The sequence below is a fragment of the Vitis vinifera genome, chromosome 10 (assembly GCF_030704535.1).
Source record: "Vitis vinifera cultivar Pinot Noir 40024 chromosome 10, ASM3070453v1".
NCBI classification, from domain to species: domain Eukaryota; kingdom Viridiplantae; phylum Streptophyta; class Magnoliopsida; order Vitales; family Vitaceae; genus Vitis; species Vitis vinifera.
Window position 1 is genome coordinate 2,871,730 of NC_081814.1, and position 21,259 is coordinate 2,892,988.

Sequence of the window (21,259 nt, forward strand, 5' to 3'; positions counted from 1 at the left end):
TCTAAATTGCTTTCCTCTTGTAAATGAACCGAGCACAAATAGAACAAGTACCCATAAAGGTTGAAACTGGATTAACTGTGAAACAAGATTTGACCCTTTTCAGCCCTTGTTTCAAACAGAGGAAGAGAAACATCTCTCTAGCTCTCATGCTCTCATACTCTCCCTCTGCTGTCTCATGCATTACCTTATATAACCTGCCCACTGTTTCCTTTAAATTCAAGAATGTTTCTAACAAGGAGACAAGGGATATTCAAGGTTTAAGCATCCTCTGCATGCACAAACAGAGTTCATGTGCTCATTCTTTTTTCCTTAAAAATTTGCAATTTCTGGACTCTCTGGTGACACCCTGATGAACAGGGGTTTAAGCAAGAGGCTTGTAACAAATTAAAATGGGTACATGATTAATATCGAAGCCTTTATACCTGGAGAAACATATACTATCCATTATTGAAAATTGAAACTGCATCAGTTATACATATATAACAGTTCTTCAGAGCCTTATATAATACATATAAAGTTGTGGCAAAGAGACTTTGCTTACTGATACAGTAAACTAATACAAGGCTATTGAACAGGCCAACAGCGCTAAAGAAACTGATTTGTATGTGACTGATGTTGGCATGGTGCCCTTGTCCTTGCGGAAAAAGAGCCCTTGGTATACAGGCAGGTTGATGAGAACAAGAACCCCACATAAGATAATCTGCAGAACTAATGACTCCAAAGGTTTAATTTGAATATCCACAACCACCCTCTTTACACCACAAACAAAACTGAACAGATTGAGCAATGCAAGTGTAGCTGAAATGGTAAACAGTGGTGAAGGAGAACCAAACTCCATGATTTCTTGCTCGTATCTTTGAGACACATCTTCATCACACACCTTTGCAGTGACAGCAAAAGTGGTCTCAGCAAAGCCTAGTATCCTCAAGATTGTATCAAGGAAGGCAAAGAAGTAGGAAGTTGTCCTTCTGAACATCCATATTCTTTGATCATTCCACCAACCTTGGATTGTGCCACCATACCAATGAAACTCACCTAAGCTGTATGCATGCTTGGCAATAATGACATAGGCAAAGGGAAGGACCCACAGGCTCCATATCTGAAAAAGTAACATAATTCATTGCTGGGAACCAAATAGCATTTCAATTGTTTGGATACAGCAAAGTGTCATGTCAGGACTTCTCTTTCTAAAATGGAAGAAGAAAAGCACATAGTTCTTTTCGAAGTATTTAGGAAAATCTATCATGTTCAGAAACTAAATTTATTGAGAATAATTTGAGAAATTTTGCTAGCTAGTGATCATACATTATAGAACAATGTTGCCTGTGCTTGACAGTAAGTATTTTGCAGTTCTGTACTACTCAAAAGTTTTTAAGTTTGGAAGTATCTGTTTAAATGATGTAATGTTCATACCTCTGGAAACAAGGAGATGCCTCCAAGGAGACAAAGGGATGGGACAGCAACATAGCATAGCATAGCCAAGGAGTATGCAGCCCACAGATTATAGATAGAGTATGCGAGTTGAAGTTTCAGAGGAACCTTTTTGTGTCCATATATAAATGGACAGTGTCTCGAGAGAAACATCTGAAGGTGGCCTTCAGACCATCTCTTATGTTGTACTAGTGACTGCAACAGTGTTGTGGGCGCAACACCCAAGAAGCCCTTCCTTTCTGGATTGACATAGACGGATTTCCAACCTCTACATTGTATTGAGAATCCTGTGATAATGTCTTCCACTGCACAATCATACTTCACGCCCATCTGCAATTCAACATAAAGATTAAGTTTTTTAGCTTAAGAAAAGGAAAAAGCTTTACAGGCAGGAAATTCATGAGACAGAGACAGAAGAACCTCCTTTCCCCATTGACTGTTCTCTTCATAGGTACAACTTGCAAGGACCTTACATGATTCTTCTAGTACACTAGCACTTTCTCTTCCTCTTCTGTCATTCTCTTTCTTCCATTCTCTCTCACATTCCTTGTCATATTTCATTCCACACAGTGCCACTCTCCTATGAAAGCACCCGGTACCAATATAGAAAGGTCCTCCATTAGAATCAAGGCCTGGAAGTTCCACCTTTTTCACCAGTCATGCCAAAAGCCAACAATAAAATCATTAGGAAGTCATTGCTAATGCCTACCTCCTCTAGGCCAAGCAGTAAGGAATAAATAATTCTTTCCAATCTTGCCTACCTGAATAATCACCCTAAAGCAGGTGCCATATAAGTCATTCCTAGTAAGATTATCGTAGCACTGTGGAAACTGGACATAAGCAATTTCATGGCCCTTCTCTTCATCCATGAAAAAACACAGAGCATCTCTCACTGATTCTGAATTGTTGGAGTACATGTCACAGTCCACATTAAGAATAATCGAGCCATTGCTTATCTTTGATGACACCCTTATCTGTTCAACAAAATCAGAGTCACCTACATTAAGATAATTGGCAGTGGTTCACTGTAGGAAAGCTGAAGTCATTTAAGCTTACGAGTGCATTCATGGCTCCAGCTTTAAAATTGTGATGGTATTGGGGTCTCTTCTCACGGGACAAGTATACTAGAGTTGGCAAAGGTTGTCCTTCAGAGTCCACAGCCTTGGGGTCTCTCCCATCAATCACTATCTGTTACTTTATATAATATTAGTAAAAGATGAATCAAAGATAAATATGGAGAAAAACTTAGTAGAGATGTATTTGTTTTCAAGAAGAAATCTCTTGGAATAGGAAAAAATACACAAATTAGTAGAATAACTACTTGAACAATGGACTGATGGTCATGCCGTGTTGAAGCACTGTTCCACTCCAGAAATCCCTTGTGCTCCTTTCTTATTTCTTCTGAAATCCTGCCCAGTCTAGTGGTGGTTTCGATTCTATTCTTCATGTCTTCATATAATTCCTATAATGAGAAAAGGAATAGAACTTCTAAATCATATGTAGAAAAACTCTAAAAAGATTTGCCTAGTATGGGAGTCACACATACTCATTATAACATGGAAAGAGAAAAATTCAAGTACCATACCACATACCATTACACACTCTGATGAACATTTTCTTTGTTCTCCTAAGAGTTTAAGTTCCTAGGATTTGGACTTTTTTTATTTTATTTTATTTTTTAATTTTTTTATTTGTGGGCATACATGTGGGGCTCAACAAATCGGGAAAATAAATATGTATTGAGGTTTGAATACATGATCTCCCACCCAGCCTGCTTTATCAATTTTACTAAAAACTTAACCTTGCAGGATTTGCACCCATAATATATATTATACTCTTCCACACTCATCATTATTTATGATCTCTAAATTGTTTGCAGGATTTGGATCTATGATATATGTTATATTCTTCCACTCTTCATCAATTATGATCTCTAAATTGCTTGTACGATTTGGACCCATAATATGTCTTGTACTCTATCATATTCCTCAATTCTGATCCCTCATAGAATTTATTTGAGTGATTAGAATGCAAGTCAAATCTTAAGAGAAAGGAAGGAATTTCATCTACGTTGTACCAATAAGACTCTTGCCTTCTGGAAAGTCCTTAAACCATATTTTACACTGCTTTTAAAAAGCACTTAATTTTACTTATATAAATATTTTTTAGAAAAAAATATGGTCGCTTCATAAAAATTTAAAAAAATTTCTAAAAAATTAAAAAATCTTAGCATTCTATATATGGTCCTCCCCAAAAAAAAAAAAAAAACTTCTGAAGAACACTACCGAGCACACACTCATTCATTCATTATCTTCCCTGCAAAACTTTCCGGAAAAGATGCAACAATTTTGAAGTGGATCAGACTGATGATGCACAGAGGTCGACATTAATGTTGGGGATCTTTCGTATCCTAAATAGTTACTCATTAAAAGGACAGCCATCCTTCTTACTGTCTGAGGCTCTCTTCCAGCTTCGATTATTTCCTTTAACAATTGGGTCTTTGGAATGAAGTCAGAGCAGCCTTGGAAGTAGTTGCAACTTGCAACTATATGTTGACAATTGATCTTAAACCAGAATTCATAGAATCCAAAGAGAAAAAAACAGAGAAAGTTGTACCTTGATGGACAACCATTCCTGAGCCATGAGAGGATTGCTAGCAGGGGATTCAGGAGTTGTGGAAAAATAAGCAGCAGGTGATCTTGGTTCTATACTGAACTTCCGACAAAATGGTAGCCAATGTTTTGAGAAGTGAGAGGCCTCCAACAAAGCATAGAAGGTCAGGTCTGAGCCTCCATCATCAGAGAGATAGACGCTTAGGTTCTGTGATGGGTAATTGTAAGCCATGACTGATAAAACAGTGTTGATGACCATGATGGGTGGCTCTATTCTTGGATCTGCAGTGCACACAAATATGTCTATGCCCGGCAAAACCTCCTCATATCTGCAATGAAATTTCAGAATAAGTCATTAGCAGGTGAAGATAGGAGCAAGAAGAGGGAGAGAGATTGAAAAAACCTCTGAAAGAGCCTGTCTTTGAAGGTGTAACGATAGATGGGGCTCCATCTAACAAGCTGAGTGAGAAACCAGTAGAAACTGAACAACAACTCAGATAGAAACAATCCCATCCAAGCCCATCTTCTTAGCACTTGTGCGCCTGCAGGTGGGAAGTGAACCACCCTGTAAATCCAGATAAAAATAATACCCACAAACATTGATGCTGCATAGCATCTGAAGAGGATACGACCCTTTGCAACCTTGGTTTCAAAGAGAGGAAGATAGCCATCTCTGCCCATTTCTACACTGCCTTTCTTCATTCATTTCCATGACCTTATAGAGTCACATGACTTCTTTTTTTTTTCTATTGTCATTGGATTGTTGGAAGGACACCATTGGTGGAGCCTTTTTTCGAAATTTACAGTCCTTGTATGCTATACTTCGTCACCATGTGAATGGGTAACATTGGGTGGCCAGGCCGAAGGATGGTTTTATTTTTTAAATATTTTGAACACATTTAAAAATCAAAGAATTTTGATCTATGGAAATTAAAGACTAGTTGATGTTGGTGTTTGAACCAAAGAGCACTTTGCAGTATCATATTAAATTCATTTGTCTAATATCATTTCAAAGCATGTAAGGTAACATGGCGGCTAAGTTGTTATTAAAAAATGCTTTCACGTGTATGAAAAATATGACTACACCAACACAAAAACAATATAAAAAAGATTAGGGTGAAGAATGTGACTAAGATAATAAAACATATATATGATTAAAGATATAATATAGAATATAGATGTTGTCATATCCCTAGTAAGGACAAGTTGGCCTTGAAAATTTGTCTCAAAAAAGCCCATATCACCTTCAAAACGTAAGAGAAGGTCCCACAATCTCTTTCAAATTTAAAAATGACTTTTTTAAAACACAAATAATATAGATCAAGATTAAGTCTCTTTCACAATGCTTTTGGAAAGTATTTTTAATGTAAAAAAAAAAATGTTTTTTTAAAAATGAAATATTTGGTAAATTTTTTAAAATTTTAAAAATCATTTGAAATATTTTTTAAAGAAATATGTGGTAGATGGTTCTTTTTAAAAAATATTTTTTTAATGAAATTTAAAAAAATATTTTTAAGAAGTTGAAAATTTTCTTATAGTGATTTTTGAAGAAGTATTTGATTCTTAAATTACTTGATATAAATGGAATATAGAGAAATAGTAATATAGTATGATGTAATAAGATGTAAAAAAAAGAGTAAAGTAATTGGACAATGTAAAGTCTTACATATTCAAAAGTGAGATTTTGTGGAAAAATATTAGTTTGCAATAGAAAATAAGGGCAAAAATAATGATGTTGAATGTGTAATGTACAATGAATAAGGAATGATATATAAATAGAATTTGTGAAAAAGAAAAAAAATTAAGGATGTGTGGTTGGTGGATAAAGAGAAAAGTGGTTTGATAAGGAATTAATGTTTTGATGGTGTAAGGTAAAGGAGGAAAACAAAATTTAAATGTAGAATTAGTTATTATAAGGATAAATTAATAATAAGGGATATAATTTTTTTATTTTATGATACATCGTAATGTCAGGTTTGTATTAATGAGATTTATTTTATTTAATCAACTTATACTATAATATTTAATCCTAGCGAACATGACTTATTTTGTTAATTTTTGTTACCTAGCAAGTTGTATAAGAATTGAAAAACTTGAACGGGAGGGGTCATTAACCTAATGATATCATTTGATTGACTTAATTATCTCTCGATTTGAAAACATGTTCATCGAAATCCCATTAGTTTATGCAAACTTGTTTATATTTTGTAGGTTGAAATTTTCATGATACTTTGTCCTTTTCTTTTTTTCTTTGTTTTTTTCTAAAAACATCATCTCTCCTTTTGAAATGCCCCCTTTTGGCTGCTTTTTGGTCACCTTGAATGTGGATAATAAGAGTCATCACATCGTGAGTAAGAAGGCATCTCATCTAATTTTTACCTTCATTTTGGATATGCAAAAGCATGTTAGATAAGCTTTGAGGTTTGGGGTGTCATAAATTTCAACAATATAATAGTTTAGATGGATTTGCCTTTTTCTCATGCATTTCCAGATGGGCGTCTGGAGGTAAAGTTTTGTGATGTGGGTTCTCTCCATGGGTCTTTCAATTGGCCATGGTTCCAGTTCCACCATCTCATCTTTTTGGTCAAACCTCGAACGTGGCTGGCCACATCATTGTTAAACTCATCCATCCATCCACCTCTTGGATGGAAAGGACGAAAACAAGATTTGACCATTTTCAGCTCTTGTTTGTCGTTTTAAAGAGAGGGAGACAACACATCCATCTACCTCTCGTACTCTCTCAGTCTCTCTCCTCTTTTGTCTCTGCGTCATGCATTACCTTACATTGTTCTACCCATCGTTTTGAAATTCGGATCAGACTCACCGATTGAACCGCCTTTGAGTTGGACTGGTATCGAACTAGACGAACTGACGGTCAAATTGTTGAACCGGACAAATCGTCCGATAGGTGCTGATTGCCCAGGCCCACCATCCTTCCTCCAGGACATTTAAAAAACCAAGTTATCACTGTGCTGTACAACCTTTTGTAATGTTTTATTAATACTCATTTCAAAATTTTATCCTATAAACTATTTAAACAAATATTATTTAGTTATTTACTTTCAAGTTTATTTTTTAAATAATTATTAATTATAAGTATGAAAATACTATAATTAATTAATACAATAATTTTAAAATAATAAAATACATAAAGTAAACTTAAACATATATTTTATTTAATATATTTATATTTATCCTTATAATATAATTTGGTATATAAAATTTTAAAAATAAAATATTATTAAAAATGTTAATTATATATGTTTTTAATTTTTTAGAATTAATTTTATTTTTAATAAAAAATAAACTATATATATTCATAACGTTACTAGTTCGACCTTGGTTCGATCACTGTTTCGATCACTGAATCGTGAAGTGATAACTTTTTTAGTTCAATGATCGATCCAATTCTAAAAATATTGCTTCTATCAACCTAATTGCCTACTGTTTCATTCAAATGCAAGAATATTTCTAATAAGGAGACTAGGGATATTCAACGTTTAAACATTCTCTTCATGCACTAACTGAGTTCACGTCCTCATTCTTCCTTTATCCTTTCACATAATAGTTCTTCAGAGAATTATACAATACATGCAAAGTTGTGGCAAAGAGACCTTGCTTACCGTTACAGTAGACTCATACAAGGCTATTGAACAAGCCAACAACGTTAAAGAAACCGATTTGTAGGTGACAGAGGTTGGCATGGCGCCCTTGTCCTTGCGAAAAAAGAGCCCTTGGTACACAGGCAGGTTGATGAGAACAACAACCCCACATAAGATAATCTGCAGAGCTAATGACTCTAGAGCTTTAATTTGAACATCTGCAACCACCCTCTTTACACAAGAAGCAAAACTGAACAGATTGAGCTAGCATTGCAAGTGTGGCTATAATGGTACACATTGGTGAAGGATAGTCGAACTCCATGGCTTTGTAAAAAGTCACAAGTCATGCCTTTAGATGTGTTGAAAAACTGTGCAAGGGAATTCACTTTCGTCAATATTGTCCAATAAAATAGAAACAAGCCATTAAAATTCAGATTAGTTCCAATTGAACTTCCAACAAAACCCTACATTTTTTTTTCATATTTGTTTACAATGGCGTACCGGAAATAATGAACATAAGCTAAGAAACAAACATTTCATTCCCATGTGCAAGTCTGGCTGCCACTGTCACTGCAGTACCTTAAACCTCACCCCCCTCGGTGGAGTCAGACCTCATTAGTTGTTACAGAGACAAACGACACAACTCAATGACCCTAAACCAGACCAAAACCCACCAATACTCCACTTTAAGGTCACTTGCACAAACGAGGCACTTCATAGAAACCAACTTCAGCTACATCTGTGAGTGTTTAGCTAGGTTGACAATTTTGGACAAAATTTTTAATTGTCCTTTAACTCGGTTTTCCAATTCCTCTTTGGATTATTTGACTTTACTAAGAGGTAGCCCAGTGTGTGGTGATTGAATGTGAATCAACCCTATTTTTCATCTTTAAAAGAGTTAAGAAAGTTGGAAGAAATATTTTTTGATGAAAGACTTTTGTTCTCCTGTTTTGAGATCGATCTAGGTGTAGAGGTAGATTGATCTAACTAACCTATTTTTAAGACCAATTTTTAGCCCTTAGATTAAGGGTTTCATTCTTATTTAAAACCAAATTTCTCCCATTTCTAGAGATGGTGGCTACAGCAACTGTGAGAGAGTCCTTCTTTCCTCACCATTTTGAGGATGTTTGCCTCATAAGAAAATCCCATAAGTTTTCCAAGAAATTTTTTTAAATGGATTTTTTGAAAATAAATATGGATTGATTTCTGAAACATTCATATCTCATTTTTTTAATTTTGTACAAAAACTCATTTTCTTCTTGTGTGAATTCAAGAAGAGACCGATATCGAGCTTGGTGCGGACTCCAAGTGTGCTCCGAAAGAAGAAGATGAGAAGTTGAAAGTGAAGGTACTAGTCAAGTGATCTAGGAAGGATTGATTGACTTGAATTAGGTAAAACCTTGTATTTAATTTTTATTTTTTATAGTGGATGTTTTCGATCAATTATACATCGTGGTTTTTTTTATCTCTTAAGATGTTTTTCATGTAAATTTATGGTGTCTCATTGTCTCTCTTTCTTTTCTTGCATTAGTTTTTAGTTTCAGAAATTTATTATAGTTTTGATTGTCTATTATTTGATTGAATAATGAAGAGAAATAACTATGATAAAATTTTTAAAGTTTTTAAATTAGAGTTGAGAATTTTTTTTTAATAGGTGAAAAACACCTGTACTTGCCATTTAGCTGTATTCCACGATTGAGATTCACCTTTTCAACATCATTTTCCGTCTCTCCCTCCTTGCATATAAGGCAAAGAGCCCACGTTTGTAATCATGTCCAAGCATCAAATCAGTCGTCAATCGAAAATTTTTTTGTTGGGTTACATAAATTCCCTCCATTTACAGCTTTGTATCTGTTTTTTTGCAACCCCGTTAAGTCAAAGCCATGTTTCTTCAGTTTTCCTTACAAAGAAAGGTTAAAAAACAACACCCAGGAGATGATCACCGTGCGTCTGCTGGGTCCAGGGTTTTGAGTTTTTTTGCTATTGCATGTGGGCTTGTAGGGTTGGTTGTGGAGACAGTGGAATGGCTGTTGTTTGTAACTCGTACAAGACTAAAAACAAAAGACGCGTGAAACAGTGCCAATGATGTCATAGACTAGTCTCTCTGACAAAATAAATAAATCTTCTTGAGAGCAATTCTTAATTAAATTGATTCCGTGCAGTTGGTGGCAATATTTTTTGGGGTAGCCGATAGAGAAATTTTGGGTGAGAGAAGTGTCGAAGCCTTCTTGGCTTCCTATTTATTTATTTAGTTATTTATTCTTGGATTCTTGGTGGGCTTTTAGAGGTCTTGGAGGTTGGTACATGTAAATTGGGAGCCCCATGTTGTGATACTTCCCTTATTGTATGTCCTTTTGGGATGTGGCTGAATTGATTTCCAATCAGTTCTGTGATCTCTCTCTGGTTTTTGGCAGTTGAGCCTGCAGTTAATTAATGGTGATTCAGAGTGGTGTAAGAGGGTTATTGATTAATGTGTACCTGCATGTCAGTGATGATCTAATTTCTGAAGAAAGTATACCTGCCATTATCTCTAATATAGCTAAATAGGTGAATCACACTCCTAGATGGAAAGTGCTTTGCTCACTGGCAAAATCATTCTGGCAAGGCACAAGGGCAAAACACCTCTAATTTTGTTTCAAAGAGAGGAAGATAGCCATCTTTGCCCAATGCTTCTGTCTTTCTCTGACCATCATGTGATCAGCTTATATAAATAGTATGGTTTGCATTTTTCATTTTCTTGTTGTTATGGTCAAAACTTTGCCAGTCACGGGCACTTCAAATGGCATCAATCAAAGAAAGGAGTAAAAACAAATAATCCCATCCGAGCCCACCCACTTTCCTCTTGTAAATGACCCAAGCACAAACAGAACAAGCACCCACAGAGATTTGACCCTTTTCAGCCCTTGTTTCAAACAGAGGAAGAGAAATATCCCTCTAGCTCTCATACTCTCCCTCTGCTGCCTCATGCATTACCTTATATAGTTCTACCGGCCCACTGCATCTTTTAAATGCAAGAATGTTTTAACAAGGAGACAAGGGATATTCAAGGTTTAAGCATGCTCTTCATGCACAAACTGAGTTCATGTCCTCGTTCTTTTTTCCTTTACCTAAAAATTTGCAATTTCTGGACTCTCGAGTGACACCCTGATGAACAGAGGTTTAAGCAAGAGACTTGTAACAAATTAAAATGTGTACATGATTAATATCTGAGCCTTCATACCTGGAAAAACATATACTATCCATGATTGAAAGTTGAAATTGCATCAATCATACATATATAACAGTTCTTCAGAGCCTTATATAAGACTTATAAAGTTTTGGTAAAGAGACTTCTTACTGATACAGTTAACTAATACAAGGCTATTGAACAGGCCAACAGCGCTAAAGAAACTGATTTGTATGTGACAGAGGTTGGCATGGCGCCCTTGTCCTTGCGGAAAAAGAGCCCTTGGTATACAGGCAGATTGATGAGAACAAGAAGCCCACATAAGATAATCTGCCGAGCTAATGACTCTAAAGTTTTAATTTGAATATCCACAACCACCCTCTTTACACAAAAGGCAAAACTGAACAGATTGAGCATTGCAAGTGTTGCTAAAATGGTAAACATTGGTGAAGGAGAGCCGAACTCCATGATTTCTTGTACGTATCTTCGAGACACATCTTCATCACACACCTTTGCAGTGACAGCAAAAGTGGTCTCAGCAAAGCCTAGTATCCTCAAGATCGTATCGAGGAAGCCAAAGAAGTAGGAAGTTGTCCTTCTGAACATCCGGATTCTTTGATCATTCCACCAACCTTGGATTGTGCCATCAAGCCAAAGAAACTCACCTAAGCTGTATGCATTCTTGGCGATAATGACATAGGCAAAGGGAAGGACCCACAGGCTCCATATCTGAACAAGTAACATAATTCATTGCTGGGAACAAAATAGAATTTCAATTGTTCGGGTACAGCAAAATATCATGCCAGGACTTCTCTTTTCTAAAATAGAAGAAGAAAATCTCACAGTTTATTTAATTTTTTTTTTTGAAGTATTTAGGAAAATTTATCATGTTCAGAAACTAAATTTATTGAAAACAATTTGAGAAATTTTGCTAGCTAGTGATCATACACTATGGAACTATGTAGCCTGTGCTTGACATCAAGTATTTTGCAGTTCTGTACCACTCTTAAAGTTTTTAAGTTTGGAACTATTCGTTTCAACGATGTAATGTTCATACCTCTGGAAACAAGGAGATGCCTCCAAGGAGACAAAGGTATGGCCGTATGGGACGGCAACATAGTATAGCATAGCCAAGTAGTATGCAGCCCGCAGATTATAGATAGAGTATGAGAGTTGAAGTTTCAGAGGAACCTTTCTGTATCCAAATATAAGTGGACAGTGCCTTGAGAGGAAGATCTGAAGGTTGCCTTCAGACCATCTCTTATGTTGTACTAGTGACTGCAAGAGTGTTGTGGGCGCAACACCCAAGAAGCCCTTCCTTTCTGGATTGAAATACATGGATTTCCAACCTCTACATTGTATTGATAATCCTGTGATAGTGTCTCCCACTACACAGTCATACTTCAAACCCATCTGCAATTCAACATAAAGATTAAGTTTTTGAGGTGAAGAAAAAGGAAAAAACTTTACAGGAAATTCACGAGGCAGAGACAGAAGAAGCCCTTTTTGCCGTTAAGCATATCAATATTTTTTTTCAAAATATTCGTAGATATATCTTCAATATATCCGATATATTCATAATTATCGATATTTTCATCATTGATTATAATAAAAACTTTTACATTTCAATTATATAGAATATACTAAAGAAATTAGAGTAATATTGGAAGCCTAAAAATTACTCTAAGAAAAGCTCATGTCACCTTCAAAATGTAAGAGAAGGTCCACAATTTCTTTTTTTTTTTCAAAACACAAATAATAGATCCAAGAAAATATTAAAAGTCTCTTTCATAGTGCTTTTAAAAATTATTTTTAATATAAAATAAATGTTTTTAAAAAAATTAAACATATAAAATTTTAAAAATATTTCAAATATTTTTTTAGAGAAGTATTTGATATATGATTCTCTAAAAAAAATATTTATAGAAAAAAAGCTTTTATTAAAAATACTTTAAATAAAAATATTGTAAACATACTATAAATTAATTTTTTTTCTTTGGTGTATTGTGTAGAAAGACCAATAAATGACAGCACATGGGGACTTTTAAACGTTGGGGATTTTGTGGAGAAATCAAAACTTTTATTATAAGCTAAATTTGTCATAATTATTCAAAACAAATGGTCTTCTTTTTCTGTGCCATCTCTGCCCCTCTCCATTTCCCACACTACATCTCAGTTTCAATACACCTTCATACGACACTAAGGGGTAATGTTGACTTTTCACATCAATTTTGTAATAACCCTAACATGAGCTAAGGGAATTAGCCACATCAATAATGGGATTAAATCTCAGTATTGATGGTGGAAATACAATTTTACCCAAAAAAAAAAAAGAAAGTATTTTTAAATTAAATGTCATTAAAAAAATAAACAGATAGGATGATGATTCTAGTTTCTGATTTAACCTTAGTGGACAAAACTTATATTATTTTACCTAGTTGTATGAGAATAAAAAAACTTCTATCCAAGTTCTAACACCATGAATTCACTTTAAAAATGAATATCTTTAATTTTTATCTTTATATTGGATATGCAAACTAACCATGTTACATAGGCTTTGAGACTTAGGGTGTCACAAATTTCAACTATATCATAGTTTAACTACCATTTTTGTTTTGGCAGGTAGACCTTCAATTTCAAAGTTCATAAAAAATTGAAGAAGAAGAAGAAGAGGAACAACCCTAAATTTTCTTTTGTTTTCTCTATATCATGTTTGCATTAGAAAATCAAGCTCTATAAAATAGTTGATGGGTGGTTTCTCCACTGGTGCTAAGGACGAATTCTTAATTATTGGCTTTTGTATATACAAATAAAGATTTCATTACAAGCAATCTTTAGGTTGATCTGTCGTCCTTTTCTTTTCATATATAAACATCCATCTTGTTTTTTGTTGAAACAGAAACTTTGGGTTGCATGATTGTGGATTTTCCTCATGCATTTCCAAATGGACCTCTTGGGGTCAAGCTTTGTGATGTGGGTCTTTCAATTAGTTCAGGAAATAGATTCTGACACTCAGGTTTATGGTCAAAGCTGCACCTGGCCGGCCCCATCACTGTTAAACTCGAATGGTATCAATGGACAGAAAGGACGAAAACAAGATTTGGCCCTTTTCAGCCCTTGTTTCAAAGAGAGGAAGGCAAGACATCCCTCTACCTCTCATACGCTCTCTCCTATTCTGTCTCATGCATTACCTTACATAGTTCTACCAACCAATGCCTACTGCTTCATTCAAATGCAAGAATATTTCTAACAAGGAGACTTAGGATATTCAAGGTTTAAGCATCCTCCTCATGCACTGAGTTCACGTCCTCACTCTTCTTTTATCCTTTCACATTAAATTTGCAATTTGTGGATTCTCTAGTGACAATTTGATGTACAGGGTTTAAGCAAGAGGCTCTTGTAACAAATTAAAATGCATCTGAGCCTTTATACGTGGATAAGCATATACTTACAACTGTTGAAACTTCATATATAGTTGTGGCAAAGAGACTTTGCTTACTGATACAGTAGACTAATACAAGACTATTGAACAGGCCAACAGCGCTAAAGAAATCGATTCATATGTGACAGAGGTTGGCATGGCTCCCTTGTCCTTGCGGAAAAAGAGCCCTTGGTATACAGGCAGGTTTATGAGAACAAGAAGCCCACATAAGATAATCTGCAGAGCTAATGACTCTAAAGCTTTAATTTGAATATCCACAACCACCCTCTTTACACAGGAAACAAAACTGAACAGATTGAGCATTGCAAGTGTGGATATAATGGTAAACATTGGTGAAGGACAGCCAAACTCCATGACTTCTTGCTCGTATCTTCGAGACACATCTTCATCAGACACCTTTGCAGTAACTACAAAAGTGTTCTCAGCAAAGCCTACTAGCTTCAAGATTGTATCAAGGAAGGCAAAGAAGTAGGAAGTTGTCCTTCTAAACAGCCATACTCTTTGGTCATTCCACCAACCTTGGATTGTGCCATCAAACCAAAGAAACTCCCCCAAGCTGTATGCATACTTGGCGATAATGACATAGGCAAAGGGCAGGACCCACAGGCTCCATATCTGATAACAGTGATGGGCTTATGATTAATTGATGAATAATTCAGTGCTGGGAAGTATCTGTTTCTATTAAAAAAAACTCCTACCTCTGGGAACAAAGAGATGCCCCCAACGACAGAAAGTGATGGGACGGCAACATAGTATAGTGTAGCCATGCAATTTGGAGCCCACAGAAAATAGGGAGAGTAGGAGAATTGAAGTTTCAGAGGAATCTTTTTATGCCCATATATAAAGGGACAGTACATTGAGAGAAATATCTGAAACTGGCCTTCAGACCATCTCTTATGTTGTCCCAGTGACTGCAACAGCGTTGTGGGAGCAACACCCAAGAAGCCCTGCCTTTCTGGATTGAAATACATGGATTTCCAACCTCTACATTGTATTGAGAATCCTGTGATTATGTCTTGCACTGCACAATCATACTTCAAACCCATCTGCAAATCATCATATATATGAAGTTTTTTGCCTGAAGAAAAAACTTACAACCAGGACAGTCATGTGTGTGTGTGTGTGTGTGAGAGAGAGAGAGAGAGCAACCTCCTCCTTTCCCCATTGGGTGTTCTCTTCATAGGTACAGCTTGCAAGGACCTTGCATGATTCTTCTAATACACTTGCCTTTTCTCTCGTCTTTCTTTCATTCTCCCTCTTCCATTCTGTCTCACATCCCTTGCTATATTTCATTCCACACAGTGTCTCTCTCCTATGAAAGCATCCACTGCCAATATAGCAAGGCCCTCCGTTTGCATCAAGAGCTGCTAGCTCCACCTTTTTCACCAGCCATTCCAAAAAACAATAATAAAGCTATAAGAAATTATCTTCTCCATTAGTGTTGCAGTAATGAATATTATAGCATTCTTTCTTGTACCTACCTCATTAATCACCCTAAAGCAGGTGCCATATAAATCATTCCTAGTAAGATTATCGTAACACTGTGGAAACTGGACATAAGCAATTTCATGGCCCTTCTCTTCATCCATGAAAAAACACAGAGCATCTCTCACTGATTCTGAATTGTTGGAGTACATGTCACAGTCCACATTAAGAATAATGGAACCATTGCTTATCTTTGATGACACCCTTATCTGTTCAACAAAATCAGAGTCACCTACATTAAGAGAATTGGCAGAGGTTCACTGGAGGAAAGCTGAAGTCATTTAAGCTTACGAGTGCATTCATGGCTCCAGCTTTAAAATTGTGATGGTATTGGGGTTTCTTCTCACGGGACAAGTATACTAGAGTTGGCAAAGGTTGTCCTTCAGAGTCCACAGCCTTGGGGTCTCTCCCATCAATCACCATCTGTTATTTTATATCAGATTAGTAGAAGATGAATCAAAGTTAAAGATGGAGAAAAACCAAGTAGAGATGTTTTGATTTTGAAGAAAAATTGAAAAAATAAACGAGTAAAGGCAATAACTACCTGAAGAATGGACTGATGATCATGCCGTGTCGAAACACTGTTCCACTCCAGAAATCCCTTGTGCTCCTTTTTTATTTCTTCTGATATTCTGCCAAGGCTAGTGGTGGTTTCAATTATATTCCTCATGTCTTCATAGATTTTCTATTATGAGAAAAGGAATAGAACTTCTTAATCAAATGTAGAAAACCTATAAAATTTAACATTGGAGCAATAGTAGCTAATTATATATACCATGAAAAGATGAAAAATTCATCACTATATGAATAAACCTTGCAATATTTTAAGTGAGAAATCATTTTTTATGTTCACAAGTTGACGAATTTTCCTCTTTGGGGTCAATACCACATGCCATTGTAGACTGTTCTGAATGTTTTCTTCGATTCCGATCTCTCAAATAAATATCAGAATCCAAGTCAAATCTTAAGAGAAAGAAAGGAATACCGACAAAAGACTCTTGCCTTCTTTATAGTACTCATTCATTCATTATTATCTTTGACGTCAAAACTTTCTGGAAAAAATCAATTTTGTAGTGGGCCAGAGTAATAATGCAGAGTGTTTGAGACTGTTGGGTCTCTGTCTTATCTTAAATAGCAGACAATTTATTCATTAAAACGACAGATGTCCTTCATACTACTGCATGAGGCTCTCTTCCAACTCAATTATTTTCCTTTAACCATTATTGGGGTGTTCAAATGGCAATTAATCTTAACCTAAAATTCAAAGAATCCAAGGAAAAAGAAACAGAGAAAGCTTTACCTTGATGGAAAACCACTCTTGAGCCATGAGAGGATTGCTATTGTGGGGTTCAGGAGATGTGGAAAAATAAGCAGCTGGTGACCTTGGTTCTATACTGAACTTCCTGCAAAATGGTAGCCAATGCTTTGAGAAGCGAGAGGCCTCTAACAAAGCATAGAAGGTCAGGTCTGAGCCTCCATCATCAGAGAGATAGACACTTGGTTTATGTGATGGGTAGTTATAAGCCATGACTGATAAAACCGTGTTGATGACCATGATGGGCGGCTCTATTCTTGGGTCCGCAGTGCAAACAAATATGTCTATGCCCGGCAAAACCTTCTCATATCTGCAATGAAATTTCAGAATAAGCCATTAGCAAGTGAAGATAGAAGCAAGAAGAGGGAGAGAAAGGTTGAAAAGACCTCTGAGAGAGCCTGTCTTTGAAGGTGTAACGATAGACGAGGTTCCATCTAACAAATTGAGTGAGAAACCAGTAGAAACTGAACCACAACTCAGATAAAAACAACCCCATCCAAGCCCATCTTCTTAGCACTTGTGCGCTTGCAGGTGGGAAATGAACCACCCTGTAAACACAGATAAAAATAATACCCACAAACACTGATGCTGCATAGCATCTGAATAGGATACGACCCTTTGCAACCTTGGTTTCAAAGAGAGGAAGATAGCCATCTTTGCCCATTTCTTCTCTGCCTTTATCCATTCATTTCCATGACCTTATAGAGACATGATTTAACATTTTTCATTGGATTGGTGGGAGGATATCATTTGTCAAATACCAACTGCCCTCCTTCACATTTACAGCCCCTTGGATGTTACACTTTGTCGCCGTGCTTAAGGGTGTCACAATGGGTGAACAGGCCAATGATTTTTTTTTTTTTTTGGGTGTCGCCGTGCTCTGTAACTAAGAAAAAACTATATTATTATATATATTTATATTGAAAATTAATTTCAGAAAAAGCTCACGTCGCGTTTCAAATATAAGAGAAGGTCCCCCACAATTTCGTTCAAATTTAAAAACTTAAAAAAAAAAATCCAAAATAATATTAAATTAATTTTCCCAACTTTTTTTTTTCTTGTACGGTGTAGAAAGACCTAAATGACTGTACCAGAGGGATTTTAGCAACATTTAGAGAGAATCGAGGAGAAATCAAAACTTTTATTAAAAGCTAAATTTGTCATAATTATTCAAAACTAACGGTCCTCTCTTCTGTGCCGTCTCTGCCCCTCTCCGGTAACCCACAAAAATTCCAGTTTCAACTACCCTCTTTATGACATCAAAGGGGTAATCTTGACTTTTCACATTGATTTCAACTATACAAAAGTTGAACTACCACCTCTTTTTTTGCGGGTAATTATTTGCCAAATACAATCAAATATTGAAGAAGAAGAGGAGCAACCCTCTCTTTGCCTTCTGGTTTCGCTGTACATTAGAAAATCAAACTTTAGAAAACAGTCGATGGTTGTTTCTCCATTGATACCAATGTTGAATTCTTGATTCTTGGCTTTTACTTATACAAATAAGGATTTCATCACAAGCCATCTTTAGGAAGGTTTGGCCTTTGTTCTTTCTTTTTTTTTTTTTTCTTTTTTTTCCTTGTGAAATTTGATTTAATCCTATTGTTTGCCGCTTTCTTCCAATGTCAATTACATATGGTTTCTGCATTTTTCTTCTGATATCTGAAGATGGGTTTTGTTCGTTCATAAACTTGAAGTTTTAGATTGCATGGATATGGATTTTTCTCCAGCAGTTCCATGTGGGGTTCTTGGGGCCAAGTTTTGTGACGTTCTTAGGAGATTTCTCTTCATGGGTCTTTCATTTAATTCAGGAAATTGATGCTGATACGATGTGTTTTCCATGAGAAGTTATGGAAAATTTCTGTCTCAGGTTTGATGAATTCTTCTGATTGATGTTGCAGGTAGGTGAATTGGAGAAGGCAATGGTAATAACAAGCATGAAAGGTCGAGCAAGTGAGGAGAGCTCCCCACGAACGGAAGTGGGAGAGATAGATACAAGGGCGCCATTCCAATCTGTCAAAGCTGCTGTCAACTTATTCGGTGAAGTGGCCGTCCCCAGGGACGAAAAGCCTGTTGTTAGGAGGTCGAGACTTTCCATGGATGTAAGTTCAATGCCCTGTCCTTTTTTCGGTTGGGGGAGACCAATCTTCTCATATAGTTTATGTTCTCTGCTGAAATGCCCTTTTATCTGAAGATATAATGCTAAATAATCAGCCATGTAGGTTGGAGAAAGAATTGGTTTTCTTTTGGACAGTTTAGTGAAACTAAGAGCTCTCATTTTCGTCTTGTTTTTGAACAGGAAATTGTACTGATGGACAAGGAAGGGGAGCTTATCTTGGCACAGAATGAACTGGGCAAGGTCAAGGAACAGCTTGAGAATGCAGAAGCTACGAAATCTCGAGCGATTTCTGATCTTGAAAAGGCCAATATAACTCTGCAGGGCTTGATGACCAAACTCAGAGCTGCAAGTGAATCCAAACAGTTGGTGATTGAGGCCACTGAAGCTCTCAAGACCCGGGCAAAGCAACTTGAAGTGGAGTCCAGAAAATCCTTGGAAATTAGTGCTGCATGGAAAGAGGAACTGGACCGGGCAACTGAGCTATACAAGATCACCATTACTGAACTTGATAATGAAAAACAAGAGCTCACAAATATTCGACAGGATTTTGATGCATCCCTGGAAGCAAAATTGGCTGCAGTCGAGCAGGAAGAGGAAGCTCAAACTGCGGACAGGATTAATACAGAGAGGATTGATGAGCTTTCAAAGGAAATCGCCACAATGAAGGAGTCACTGGCTCATGTGAAGCTTTCCTCTCGACAATCCCAACAAGAGCTAAAAAAGATGATAACAGAGAAAGATACCCTGCTACAATCTCATAGGACTGCTACGGAAGAAGTGCATAATAAAAAGCTTTCTTTAGAGAAAGAGATTAATCTTGAAGTCACCTGTGATCTTGAGATGATGCTGGTAGAAACAGAACAGGAGATTGCCCTTTTACAAGAGGAGATGCAAAAGGCTCCTGCTTCTGATATGGATTCTGTGAGACAACTAACTTTGGAGCTTGAAGATGCCACAAAGGAGCTGCAAGGTGTTGCAGAAGAAGAAAGCTTACTACAAAGCTTGGTGGCTTCCCTTAAGCTAGAACTGGAGACTGTGAGGGAACATATTTCTGAGTTGCAAGGGAAGGAATCAGGAAGAGAATCTGTAGCCGAGAGCATGAATGTTGAAATAGAGAAAAGCAAGTTGGAGCTAGAACAAGCTGTTTCAGAAGAAACTGATGCAACAGAGATTCCTGGGGACCTCTTCTTAACAATGGAACAGCTTTCACCAGAATCTAAAAATGCACTACGGGAAGCAGAAGAGATTAGGAAAACCGCTGAAGAGATGAAGCAAGAAGCTCAAAGAGCCCGAATTCTGGTAGAGGAAGGAGACAGAAAGCTAACACTTGCACTACAAGAAGTGGAGGAGGCAAAAGCAGCAGAGCAAATTGCTCTTGATGAGATTGCAATTCTGTCTAAAAGAGCTAATGCTGCTCGTGCTTCACAATCCGCGTCTGGAGAAAAGATCAAACTCTCAGTAGAAGAGTTTGAATCTTTGAGCAGAAAAGTGGAAGTGTCTGAGAATTTGGCCATGATGAAAGAGGCAGCTGCCACGGCACAGGTGGAAGCAGTTAATGCCAGCAAAAATGAAGCGGATAAGAGGGTTGAAGCAAGCTTGAAAGAGATTGAGGATCTGAAGACAGAAATTGAAGAGGCTACAAAAGCAGCAGAATTGGCAGAGGAAGCAAAAAAGTTAGTAGAGGATGAACTCCAGAAGTGGCATGATGAAAGAGAGGAGAGTTATGGATCATCTCCTCCCCTGATTATGGAAGATACCCCAACGTCATCAGACACGTACCCCCAGCATTCTTAGGATTCAGATGCAGAACCTGCCAGAGAGAATGGGGTCTCTCTGGGGGGCCATAGAGAGAATTTCTGTTCCAAAAGCAAACTTTTGGATCATTCCAGTGGTATATTGCATAGGCAGACAAAGCAGAATGGGGATGAATCTTCAATCAAAAAAAAAAAAAAAAAAGTGCAAATGTGAGTAGTTCAAACAAGAAATAGCATGTTCATAATATGCCCTTATATTTGTATCAGAACATTTAAAACAAGCCCTTAAGTTCTGTTGTTTCTTAGCTTCTGGTGTGGAAATGGATAGCAAGA

General features: G+C 36.6%; 3 protein-coding genes across 5 annotated transcripts; 1 reads left to right on the forward strand and 2 right to left on the reverse strand.

Moving 5' to 3' along the window:
• Positions 1–423: 423 nt before the first annotated feature.
• On the reverse strand, positions 424–17,789 carry LOC100852703 (cellulose synthase-like protein E6). 3 transcript variants are annotated; one of them, XM_059740246.1, is made up of 8 exons: positions 17,440–17,759; positions 4,048–4,372; positions 2,753–2,893; positions 2,488–2,619; positions 2,193–2,405; positions 1,852–2,076; positions 1,414–1,761; positions 424–1,099 (listed from the first exon to the last, which is right to left on the reverse strand). In XM_059740246.1, exons 1-8 carry the CDS (start codon positions 17,736–17,738, stop codon positions 554–556), a joined length of 2,229 nt encoding a protein of 742 aa, XP_059596229.1. In that variant the 5' UTR covers positions 17,739–17,759; the 3' UTR covers positions 424–553. The 3 variants fall into 3 exon arrangements, with proteins under 3 accessions (XP_059596229.1, XP_059596228.1, XP_059596227.1); XM_059740245.1 differs by lacking the exon at positions 17,440–17,759 and adding an exon at positions 4,447–4,784; XM_059740244.1 differs by lacking the exons at positions 424–1,099; positions 1,414–1,761; positions 1,852–2,076; ... (2 more) ...; positions 2,753–2,893; positions 4,048–4,372 and adding exons at positions 14,257–14,868; positions 14,952–15,299; positions 15,403–15,630; ... (2 more) ...; positions 16,283–16,423; positions 17,039–17,363 and having other exon boundaries at positions 17,440–17,789.
• LOC104878417 (cellulose synthase-like protein E1) lies at positions 10,889–11,955 on the reverse strand. Its single transcript, XM_010648770.3, has 2 exons — positions 11,869–11,955; positions 10,889–11,540 (listed from the first exon to the last, which is right to left on the reverse strand). Exon 2 carries the CDS (start codon positions 11,415–11,417, stop codon positions 10,995–10,997), a length of 423 nt encoding a protein of 140 aa, XP_010647072.2. The 5' UTR covers positions 11,418–11,540; positions 11,869–11,955; the 3' UTR covers positions 10,889–10,994.
• A 1,041-nt stretch (positions 17,790–18,830) lies between the features above and the next one.
• On the forward strand, positions 18,831–20,966 carry LOC132254462 (WEB family protein At1g12150-like). Its single transcript, XM_059740171.1, has 2 exons — positions 18,831–19,155; positions 19,353–20,966. The coding sequence occupies exons 1-2, from the start codon at positions 18,946–18,948 to the stop codon at positions 20,964–20,966; spliced, it is 1,824 nt and encodes a 607-aa protein (XP_059596154.1). The 5' UTR covers positions 18,831–18,945.
• The last annotated feature ends 293 nt before the right edge of the window (positions 20,967–21,259 follow it).

Excerpts from the sequence above, each read along its gene's own strand:
- LOC104878417 (XM_010648770.3), bottom strand. The coding sequence starts at position 11,417 with ATGTTCAGAAGGACAACTTCCTACTTCTTTGGCTTCCTCGATACGATC.
- LOC100852703 (XM_059740244.1), bottom strand. The coding sequence starts at position 17,738 with ATGGATAAAGGCAGAGAAGAAATGGGCAAAGATGGCTATCTTCCTCTC. Across the intron at positions 17,364-17,439 it reads AAAGACAGGCTCTCTCAGAG|ATATGAGAAGGTTTTGCCGG; the intron begins GTCTTTTCAACC and ends ATTTCATTGCAG. Across the intron at positions 14,869-14,951 it reads GCATCTCTTTGTTCCCAGAG|ATATGGAGCCTGTGGGTCCT; the intron begins GTAGGAGTTTTT and ends CACTGTTATCAG.
- LOC132254462 (XM_059740171.1), top strand. The coding sequence starts at position 18,946 with ATGTTGCAGGTAGGTGAATTGGAGAAGGCAATGGTAATAACAAGCATG. Across the intron at positions 19,156-19,352 it reads GGTCGAGACTTTCCATGGAT|GAAATTGTACTGATGGACAA; the intron begins GTAAGTTCAATG and ends GTTTTTGAACAG.